This window comes from Octopus bimaculoides, chromosome 11 (assembly GCF_001194135.2).
Source record: "Octopus bimaculoides isolate UCB-OBI-ISO-001 chromosome 11, ASM119413v2, whole genome shotgun sequence".
Classification (NCBI taxonomy): Eukaryota; Metazoa; Mollusca; class Cephalopoda; order Octopoda; family Octopodidae; genus Octopus; species Octopus bimaculoides.
In genome coordinates this window covers 22,530,261-22,542,523 of record NC_068991.1, presented here as the reverse complement: position 1 = coordinate 22,542,523, position 12,263 = coordinate 22,530,261, and the positions used below count along the sequence as shown (strand labels likewise).

At 36.9% G+C, this 12,263-nt stretch overlaps 1 protein-coding gene across 17 annotated transcripts in view; it reads right to left on the bottom strand.

Annotated features, from left to right (window-relative positions):
- LOC106879405 (phosphofurin acidic cluster sorting protein 2) overlaps positions 1–12,263 on the bottom strand; it is a 304,160-nt gene that overhangs the window by 203,012 nt on the left and 88,885 nt on the right. For all 17 annotated transcript variants that reach the window (XM_014928957.2, XM_014928950.2, XM_014928951.2 and 14 more), the window contains 2 exons: positions 11,068–11,155; positions 705–794 (listed from right to left, as the gene is read on the bottom strand). In XM_014928957.2, the coding sequence (XP_014784443.1) occupies positions 705–794; positions 11,068–11,155 (178 nt within the window). The remainder of the gene's footprint in view (positions 1–704; positions 795–11,067; positions 11,156–12,263) is intronic.

Here is a 12,263-nt window from a genome sequence, read left to right as displayed (position 1 = left end):
GATGTAGTTTTGCACTTAATGTCTGTAGAAGCAAGGTGGAGAGCTTGGTGAAGTGGAAAGGGATAGATTTAGAGTACACTGGTCAAACTTGTGCTGTGTGGAGTCAGATGCAAAGAGGGCAGTGGAGGTGAAGCTTTTTATCTACAAGGGTCAGTGGCTTATGATGTCATTGTTGCTTACAGAAGGACTGAAAGAGAACTACACAAAGTTGGTGGTGGTCCTTTTGATAAAGTACCAGAAAGATTAGCTGATGCACACACACACCTCTATGTGTCATACGTATGTGCCATACATACATACATACATACATACCCCACCATCAATATATTTGCAATATTTTACTGTTGGATAGGTTGTACATCTATCCATCCAAAAGAGTTAGCCAGACCTCACAAGCCTATTTAGCATGATTTTCTATTTATGACTGAACTTTTACTTATTTACAACACATAACTAAGAATATTAGTACATTACTAAATTTAATCATTACTGAACCATTAGAACACAAATGTTTTGTTGTTTTGGTTTTTTTTTTTTTTTTTTTTCAAATCATTATATGCAGTATGTCAGAGAGGCTGGTTAGTGGCCATTAAAATACTTCTTAAGTTGGTTTTAACAGTCTTACTACAGAGCTGATGGCCGAATTACAATATGTCTAAATTGTACAGGAAGGTTAAAGTGAGATTCATAAGTGCAAGACTTACCTGTAATGAGAAAGACAAATCAAGTTCACATTCCAGTAAACCACACGGAGGAACAAGGATTTCATTTGATCGAAGCACTCGTTTTGATCCCTGAAAACAAAAAGCAAAATACATTGAGAACCTTGAGTTGTTTTCTATTTTTTACAATTTAATTTTATATTATGGCTCAAATAGTTTACACAACACACACACACGTACACATCACTTTGACATTGTTAGTTTACTATACATTTAAGAATACTGTACTTCATTACTTTTTTAATACTGTATACAATGTATGCTTGCATTCATTACTTTTGTTCTTACTGTATACCATTCTTTTATTCTTTTATTTGTTTCAGTCTTTTGACTGTGGCTATGCTGGAGCACTGCCTTTAGTCAAAGAAATTGAACCAAGGACTTATTCTTTGTAAGCCTAGTACTTATTCTATCGATCTCTTTTGCTGAACTGCTAGGTTACAAGAACGTAAACACACCAACGTCGGTTGTCAAGCGATGGTGGAGAGACAAACACAGACACACAAACATATGCACACACACACACACACACACACACACACACACACACACACACATACATACATACATATATATATATATATAAACAACAGAATTCCTCAGTTTCCACCTACCAAATCCACTCACAAGGCTTTGGTTGGCCTGAGGCTATAGTAGAAGACACTTGCCCAAGGTGCACACAGTGGGACTGAAACCAGAACCATGTGGCTAGTATATGTTTTTTTGAAAATCATTTCATTCTACATAAATGCCAACACTATATCTTCCTTTTCATTGTCTCCCTTATTAGTTGCTGTGGTGGCAAAAGAAATCATTAGTGGCAGGTTGGCAAAACTGTTAGAGCATCAGACAAAATAGTTTTCAATATTTGTGATGACTCTTTACATTCCCAGTTTAAATCCTATGATCAACTTTGGCTTTCATCCTTTCAGGGGTCAATAAAAGCGCCAGTCAAATACTGGGATCCATTTAATCAGCTAACCTCTCCACTACCACTCATTAAATGTGTGCCCTTGTTCCCATATTAGGAACAAATTTTCATTAGAGGCAGTGAACTAGCAGGCTCATAAGAACGTTAGACAAAAATACTTTCCAGTATTTACTTAATGTTCATTATGTTATGAGTTCAAATCCAACCCATAGTTGATAAAATAAAGCACTACTCATGTAATGTTGCATTTTAATCAACTAACTATGTCCTCCAAAATTTCAAACCCTGTGCCAATATCAGAAACTATCAAAGGCAGAAAGCTGGCAGAATTGTTAGCATGCTGGCCAAAATACTTAGAACGTAAAGACAGAGAAAATACTGCTGAGTTCAAATTCCACCAAGGTTGACTTTGCCTTTCACCTTTTCAGGTCAATAAAATAAGTACCAGTTAAGAACTGGAGTCAATCTAATTGACCTATCCCTCCACTGAAATTGCTGGAATTGTGCCGAAACTTGAAAGCAATATTAGAAACTATTACGCATTTTTAGCTAACTTATTCTATATCTTTTGTCCAAATTTTAACCTATTCTTTGTATAACCTTAACTTTTTCCTGTTTTTATACAACTCAGTCTAATCTCATGTTCTGTAAACCCCTGTTTTTTAATGTTTCTTACCTTTTATGCGTGAACCCTTAGTGGTTAATAAAGAAAAGAATATTACAATTGTTAGAGTGACTGTTACATTGAAAAGAATTGTTAGAGTGCTGGACAAAATGCCTTGAAGTATTTGTTTTGGTGCTTTACATTCTGAGTTCAAATGCTGCTGAGGTCAAGTTTGCCTTTCCTCTTTCCAGGGTTGATAAAATAAGTGCCAGTCAAGTAGTATGATTGATATAATCAACTAGCCATCTCAACTCTCAAACTTATGGCCTTGTGTCTATGTTAGAAAACAATTATTACTATTGTAGCGAGCTGGTAGAATCATTAGCACACTGGGTCAAATGCTTAGCAGCATTTCCTCTGTTTTTACATTTTGAGTTCAAATTCTGCCAAGGTCGGCTTTAATCCTTTCAATGGTTAATAAAATATGAGTTGAGCACTGGGGGTCGATGCAATCGACACTCCCTCCTCCAAAATTTCAGGCCTTGTGCCTTTAGTAGAAAGGATTATTATTATTATTATTATTAGAATCGTTATCATGCCAAGCAAAATACATAGCAGCATTTCATCCGTCTTTACATTCCGAGTTCAAATTCCACCATAGTCAACTTTACCTTTCAAGGTCAATAAATTGAGCACTAGTTAAACCCTGGCAAATTAATTGACTCACCCCCTGCCATGAAATTGCTGGCCTTGTGCTAAAATTTGAAATTATTATTATATCATCAGCAGCAAGTCTGTTTATATTGACAAAGATTGGGTATTTGGATTTGTTTATCTGACATACCTGTCAAATATATTGATAATTACCCGCAAGCTTTTCTAACAGGAGTTGATGGTTTGCCACCTAAAACTGGGAGTTGCTTCTTGCCAAACTATAAAGAAGACAGTACAACTGAAAAGTATCAACCAACTCAACCAGTTAACTTTGTAAGGAAGTCTGTCTAGAATTAAATGATTAAATTTGGCCTCTCTAATTATATTCAGAATTGAAAGGTAGAAATGAAAAGATCAGCCACTTAGACAACATTCTTCTGTCTAGATTTTATGAGGTGCAATTGAGCAACAAGGGTATGTGGTGCAGAGCACAATGTAGCAAGCTAAGTATGTTTCATATGTGATGCACTGGTAACAATTTGTGGCTGTTCACAATCAATTTGTTTACTTTTAGTGCACCTGAAGGTTGAAAATGGTGATTACAAGAGAGTTGAACGAGCAAAGTGAATTCTGTTTATATAGAATAGATAAGATTCTTTTGAGATTGTTTAGAGATAGACAGCAAACCTTTGGTTCTGAAGAGGAAAATAATGCATTTGTAGTTCAGGCATATACATAACATTTGTGTGTCTGGGTGAATTAGATGGAGACAATGAACTTAAATCAATATTGTAGTAATGCTCTAGATGATGTCTATTTTCTTAGGCAGGGTGCATCCAAAACTACAACACTGCATGTCTCCTTTTAAGAAAGTAGTATGATTTAGAGAGTATTTGGCTACTATTTCCAGTATGCAAAATGACAATGTATAGGTTCATTTGTATTTTATTGATGTATTTATCTGTATTCAGAGTAGTTACACATATAGTTGCAGAGTTAGGGAAGACTGTGATTAAAAAAAAATTTAATGCATTCCTCAAATGCTAAGATCATTTCTGATTTTCACTATTTCTTTGTTGTTGTTGTTAAACTCTAGGTCAGGGCTGATTAAGCAGCCTGGTGCTCCAGCACTGACCAGCCAATTCCCCGCTCCCCATAGTGCAACTTGCTATAACACTAATTAGAAAACAAAACAGGTCTGTTTTGTTTCCCAATTTAAGACCACTGATTGGCTCATAGACGCATTCATGATAATACATTCTGAGATTAAATCAATGTTGTACCGCTTCCAACCACATTTTTTTGTCAAATGGGACAGAAGTGCATTTCAAGCGGAGATCCATTACCAGACATGACAGAAGTGTGACCCTGTATCAAACATTTTGAGAGGCTGCCCTATTTGCAACTACTGACGTTCAGTTGAGTTTCTTATAAGGATCAATGCAGTGGTTAGTAACAAACCAGCTGTGATTTGATCCTTCTTCATCCTTCTCAGAGATCCGGATTGAATTTTTGTCCCTGTCCTTCCTTTCATTAAAGCGTTTAAAAAAAAAGTTATGTTTCTGCAAACTGTCAGATAAATGGATACACACAGCTTCTGTGTCAACTGCTATTTATTCTTCATTTTGTATTCACTGAAGACTGAGCATACATTAGTATATCAATGTTCTTCGTCAACAATCAGTGTATTTTTAATAAATAATGCCAAATGAGTTGTCTTGGTGATTGCTTGGCTTGCTGATGTAGCAGTCAAATCTCCAATAACAACAGCAGCAGTAGCAACATGACAGGTAGTGTGCAAGATAAAGAGAGAGCCTTTACATGAACGCGCAACCTGCAAGAAATAGCAGTTGAATTTCCCTCATATTATACTATTGTCTTACAAAAAGAGAAAAGAGAAAAGGAAGAAAAAAGAGGACATATCAGATAAAAAATCTTAGAGATACTATATTTGTTGGGATGGGATGAACACAGACTGCTTTGACCATATGTCTTCTCAATCAGGCCAGTTTCAAGACAAAACAACAATACACAAACTATGCTTATACTTTAATGTTGATGGGCTTGGGCAAGTTGGTATTAAATAATTACTCCTCACATCAAAGCCTTCATATTTAAATTAAAACTTCAATCAAATCTGAATGACATCATGATATTTCAGTTGGTCAACATCAACACAATAATGTATCAATATATAAAATTACAGCTTTATTACTTCTTTTTAACAGAAAGCTTTCCAAAGTCTTGGTTACATTGAAAATGCATCAAAACACTAGCCATCTACCCATTAGAACCAACAAGAGAACCTTTACGTGATCACTTATCTGCTAGAAATAGTACCCAAATCTCCTTGCTTCACAACCATCTTTTTACAAAAACAAAAAAAGAGGAATGCCCAGCATCGCCTTTCTGGCACTTGTGCCCGCGGCATGTGTAAGGACTTTCGAGCGAGATCGTTGCCAGTGCCCCTGGACTGGCTCTTGTGCGGGTGGCACATAAAATACACCATTTTGAGCGTGGCCATTGCCAGTACCGCCTGACTGGCCTTCGTGCGGGTGGCACGTAAAAGCACCCACTACACTCTCGGAGTGGTTGGCGTTAGGAAGGGCATCCAGCTGTAGAAACTGCCAAATCAGATTGGAGCCAGTCCTCAGTCAAATTGTCCAACCCATGCTAGCATGGAAAGCGGATGTTAAATGACAATGATGCATTAGATTCAATATCTAGAAAACCACCCAGAAAACAGAATGCTTTTGATCATAAGTCTGCTCAAACAAGGTTGTCTTCAAACTAAATAACAGTCCCCCAAAGGAGTAAAATCTAAGTAAATATTGTTATTTATTTTCTGGTAGTTGGGACAGAGCTGGAGAAGAAAGAGGCAGAGAGGAATAAGAGCTAGGGTAGTTAGATGCAATAGTGTAGAAATCCAAGTGTTTGGAGGAATTGATGGAAACAGTTGTTGGGACACAATGTTGTATGCATAAAAACTGATGTAGAATAGAAGCATATCTGTGCATACATATGTATAACTGGATAAGACCTGTGAATGTATGTGTGCAAGCATGTGTGCCAGTGGTATTTAAATATAGAAAGATAAAAAGAAATGCAACGTTAGGAAACAAGATGATTGTTAGAGAGCGACAGTACAAAAATAAAAACCAATCATCAAGGACAAATTATTGATCTGCTGGAATATTTCCAAAGATTACACTGATAAATTATTGGTTCTGTCAAAAAAACGGAAGAGGGGTGTGGGTTAAAGAGAGACAGGAGTAAAGTAAAAATGGGGAGAAGTTTAAGAAAGACAGAGAAAAGAGATAGAAGTGATGGGGACAGAGAGAGTCAACAAAAGTCAATAACAAGAAAAGGCAGGAAGCACAAAAGGGAAATGAGAGGGAGAGAGAGAGACGGAAGGAGGAAGAGAAAGAGACAAAAAGAAGAGAGTGAATAAAAGAGAGAGAAAAAAGAACAAAAGGAAGAGAGAGAGAGAGAGGGGCAGACAAGCAAAGAATGTGATATCAAAAACAAAGAAAAAAGAGAGATGAGGAATAATGAAGACTGGTAATGAAAGGGAAGATAGAAAGAGGGAAAAAAAACTGAGTAAGGGAGATAGAAAAGAAAACACTGTGGTCAGTCAACCTGCTAGTAATAGAAGCCTATCTCCCTCAAATAATAATATCTCAAAAAACAAAAAAAAAAGGACATTGAATAGTACAGTCCTAGCTACAATACTTGAAAAAAGGTAGGATGGCCATATCTGTTCTGCTTGAAATCTATGAGTAAAAGCTTTCCATCTATGAGGTTATACAGCAAAATGTCTAATTAATACAAGAGTTTCTATGTAGAAATAGACACACTATATCTGTTAAAGAAAGAAATGACATGATGGTCATGGCTAGAACATCTTCTGTTTGACCGGAGTTAACCTAGGACTAAACAGCAACAACAAAATCTCTCCCCCTAATTCCCCGCTTCCCATCTCTGTAAATCCCTGTTGGCCATCAACTCCATGTATTTAGTGTGTTGATATTAAAATAATCAAATCATTTGACGTTGTATTTTTATGAGATACATCTGGGACAGAATGTCTGTTATTGTTGGAATAATGACAACAGATAGCTGTCCTGGCCTAAGGCAAATATCAATGGCATAGCCTGATATCTTGTTGTAAGTCAGTCTTTCTTTTGGAAGAATATTAATGATGTGAGTGAACGAGGATGAAGATGGGGAAGAGAAGGAGGAGGATGGGAGAGATGCTTGGTGAAAGGGGAAGAACAGTGGGAAGATTAATGAAGGGAAAGGTAGAGCAAGGAGAAGATACAGAGGGAGAGAATGTGAAAAGATGAATGGATAAAGGAGAGATGAGACACAGACTGAAAAGAGGAGAAATGGAACAGAATAGGTGATTAGCCAGAGAGAAAGATAGAAGGACAGGGTGGAGGATAACTAAATAAGATCGTTGGTGCCAGCTGTTGGAACAACACAGATCCAATGTTTTCAATGGTATCAAAATCCCCCATATTTCAGTATTACACTTTTATGTTCACTTGTAACTGATAATCTCTCTCTCTCCTCATGCACAGAGTATACATACTGCCATCAACCTAAGTAGAATTGTTGCCAGGTACATCTTACAGCTCCATGCAGTCCACTTGACATATATTCTTCCACATCTCTGCACAGTCACTACATCACTACCATAAATTCTACACCAAATCACTTACCACAATATTCTCACATACATGCACATGTGCACACATCACACTAATATTCAACATCTCTCCACAGTGACTACTTTATTTTCTAAACCTCTGCCCTGTCAACACATTGTTATACATTCACAACAATACTATATAACATCCACTGCATATTTCACATCTTTACATAGTCAATACATAGCTATTATATATTCCACATCTTATATTACACTGCTATACACTCGCTGCACTGCAACACATTCCACATCTGTGCACTGCAATATACACACCACATTGTTATAAACTTACTGCACTATTCTCTCTCTCAGACACATATATATATATATATATATATATATATAGCATATGCAACAGATTGACTCAAGGGCTGAGAGTTTTGTGTGTTGGCACTTATCTTTGTAGGGACATCCAGCTTGATAAGTGCCAATGCACAAAACTCTTGGCTCTTGAGTCACACTGTTGCTTCTGCTAAATATTAACAAAACTATACATACTCATATTTTGAGTTCTATTTTTCCTGTCTGCATCACCATACCTACTTATCTACATACATATTGCCCACCATAAGAGAATTGAAATCTTAAAACCAAGGTGCCACGTAAAAAGTGTTGGTGTGGGTACAGGGGCCATGCAAAAAGTACAGGTGATGGTGCCACATAAAAAACACTCAATTCACTCTGTGGAGTGGTTGGCATTAGAAAGGGCATTCAAGGGGATGGAAGATCTCAAAGCAGATGTAGTTATAATAGTATGTAAATACTGGGTTTTAAAACCCTTTGAATAAAACCACATCTCCAGTTAATGACAGTGTTTTACATTTTATATATATACTAGCAGACATACCCGGTGTTACTCAAAATTTAAATGGCACAGTTTGTATATATGGTACAGTTGAATTGAAACATGCGATACGGGAAAGTGCAGCATTGATGACAAAACATTTGCGGAGAAAATGAAGGGCTAATTCGACTAAGTGACATGTCAGGTATCTGTTTGGAAGATTCCAGGCCCTAACCTTGTCATGGAAAAGTGGATGGGGGTATGTGATTTTTGAACACACCAAAAAGCTCTCAGTGGATATACTCTCCTTTGCAGCTGTTGGCGCTGCCACTACCACGCTGAACAATCAGCAGACATAGGAACTACATCTATGTGATAAATTAAGCCTGTGGGTGCACTCAACAGCACTACATGAGAGAAATCTACATGAAAGGAATGACGTGGTAAGTTGGGGTGGATTGTTGAAAACAACACTGTCAAGTAATATTTCAGTTTGGAATCAATAGTTGGGTTGCTGATGTGGTTGGAGATTAATAGTCGTGGCTTAACTGTGCACTCCTTCACATAAACAGTGACCATTGAGAATAACTCAGCTCCCAAACAAAAACAATTCTGCATGCAGCATCTGGGCACACAAGGTCACATTAAGGACATGATCTATAACATGGTTGGGCCTTTGACACCATAAATTAGTAGGCTAATGTACATGCAATATTTTGGTGTGTAATCAATAGCTGAAGAGGCTTTGTTTATGCTTAGAAGGAAGACTGATACCGAAGGTAAAAAAATAGTTGAATAGTTGCTCAGAATTTAACATATGTTAGCATATATTTCATAATAAACAGTGTGTTTCAAACAGTTTTTATTCCAACAAATTGTTCCTATGGTACTACAGGAACTGGCTAGGGGCCCCATTACTCATTATGTGAAAAAATTTTAAGAGTCTAAAACCATCTCTGGAACTTAAGTAATGTATGTTCCCAGTTTGGAGAAAATCAATTGCAAACTTCAGAAGTTCTGCAGGTTTACACACACAGAGTGATGTACAAGCTACAGCAGCAGCTGCCATGCTCCATGGGTCCATTAATCATGCAACAATTTCATGCCCTTCAACTGAAGAAATGTTACCTTGCTTGGAAACAAGTAAGGGTTGATAATAGGAAGAGCATCTGGCTGTTAAAAAAGTGGCCTTAATAAACTCCATCCAACCTCAGTGCTTATGGAAAAAGGGACATTAAAAACAACAATGATAGTACTCACTACAGTATACTCACCATATTGCTATACATTCACCTCATTGCTCTACACACTCACTACAGCACTATATACATTCAGTATATTACTATTATATTTTCTACATCTTATACACTTATTACATTGCTATATACCTCACTGCACTGTTATACATTCTACACCTCCGTACACTCATTCTGCTACACACACGCACACTAAATCACTACGCTGCATTGCTATATCCTATATGTAATACACTCATCCCTTTTACTTTACATTCTACATCAGTATATAATCACTAAATTTCTCACCCATCCCCTTATTTCTTATGACAAACTCCTCCACATGCAATTACCACATTACAAGATCCATAACTTCCCTAGAGAAAAAAAAAAAATGAAAAATAATATGCTGAATAATGGTGTCCTAGATACATCTTGAAATTAAAAAGGCAGAATGGCCACTGCTCTTCTACATCTCAATGCAGTTCACATGTTAACCATAAGTCTCTTTCTTCATACAGTTTACAAGTTGCCATGCACTCACCCTCATCTCTGTACAGTCCACCTATTGCAAAACAATTTCTGTACTGCAGTACAGGTCCACTTATTGCTATAGTCTGTCCACTTATATCTCAAGACATTTGCTATATTTCCATATACACCTGTTGTCATGTAGCTCCACTATGTCACATCTCTATAGAACCATCATATCTCTTCAGCACAGTTACATTGCCCCATATAATCCTTACATGTCTGCACAGTCACTATACAATCCTCACATGTCTGTACCTTTGATATACTTTAATGTACTGTCAGACAGTTGTTATTGTTTAACCCTATTTGAATCAAAGGCATTCAAACTTATCCAGTCTTATTTTTACAGAACAGTGCATCAAAAACTACATTACCCAATAAGTCTTGCCTTTTGATTTGAACAAGATTTTGCTGCTATTTCTAATAGACTGGGCAACCATGTACAGTTCCCACATGGTCATATGTTCTATATCTGTAAGGTTCACATACCTAAAACATGACACAATCTTCACATGTGCATACAGTCACTACACAGTCAAGTTGCAGTGAACACATCAGTTCCCGGATTGACATCAAACCCTTGCACTGCCATACAGTTTCTCAGTATGATCAGAATTCACAACAATGGAGATTTCAAAATGAACAATTTACTTCAAAATAACAGACAGCCGGCACCATTTTACAATCAACTAAAGCTACTATTTAGCTCTAGGTCAGTTCACATTAAGCAAACATATGGCCAAAGACATTCCCACCATGATCCTCTGTTTTTAACTTTAAGACAGTAGCATATGATCTGAGGGAGATCTTAGCTGCTATGTCTAATAGGTCTGTTGTCAAGGCTCCCTCATTGACTCAATCCAAAGCGTAATAAATAAGAATCTCTTACCTGCATTTTGACAGCAATGATTATAGAGGTGAGATCATTTTCCAATGGTTTCTGGACAACCAGTCTAGTTAGTGTCAAACTGCAGAGTCTGTAGAAGAAAGCAAGAGAAAAGGTGTTAATGAAAATAATAAACAACTTATGAGATCTTCCTTTAATTTGATATTTTTCTTTTGAAAATCATATTTGAATATTCTATGCAAATCTGTTTACAAGTTTTGACTGCAGAAGCAAATATAGATACATACAATATGCATGTATATACACAGGCACACATATGCATACAAGCACATGCCTACATACATATACATACATGGTGGAAGTTCGCTAGTTATCTGTTTGAGGCCTCAAGAAGGTTCTGTGAATGAAACTGATTACAGTGAATAAAGCATGCACAGAACTACATTTGCTTTTCAGACAGAACCAATTCCCTGTCCCCTCCACCTTCCTCTCTATGGGGGGTGGGGTTCAACATTTGTTAGAACATCTAAGAAAAGGATATTTTGATGTAAAACCTGAGGATCATTCAGATTCTGGTTGCCCTAAACAAGAACTAGGAGGTCAGAACACTACTTCACTTTCTCAAGTATTTCTGACAACATGCATGAATACACACACACAGAGGCATACAACGAAAGTTGTACAGATATTCCCTTGTTGCTTCCACCATTGAAAATGCTTTGAACCAAGTCAATCTGACTGAGCAAATCTATGACCAAGGGCATTCCAGCTATGACCATCCAATCTTTTTAATGTTTTGCAGGACTACATAATATGATGTATATTTTCTTTGAGATTTTAAGCTATGACTGAAGGAGATTTGGCTACTATTTCTAGGTAACTGAGTGACCACATAGAGGCTCTTTCGTTTTGCTCCTTTCTAATTAGTGTCACCAGGCTAGATATAGTAACAAAGAGGAAAAGAATCAAGTTTTATCCATACAAGGTAAATTCTAAGATTTCACTTCCCTCAACTACTTTAGTTACGTACAAGGAGAGAGGGAGAGAGAGAGGGAGAAAGAGAGAGAGAAGGGGAGAGAAAGAGAGAGAGAGAAACGGAACAGAGAGAGAAGCAGAATAGAGAGAGAGAGAGAGAAGCAGAATAGAGAGAGAGAGAGAAGCAGAATAGAGAGAGAGAGAAATAGAGAGAGAGAAATAGAGAGAGAAACAGAATATATATATATATATATATATATATA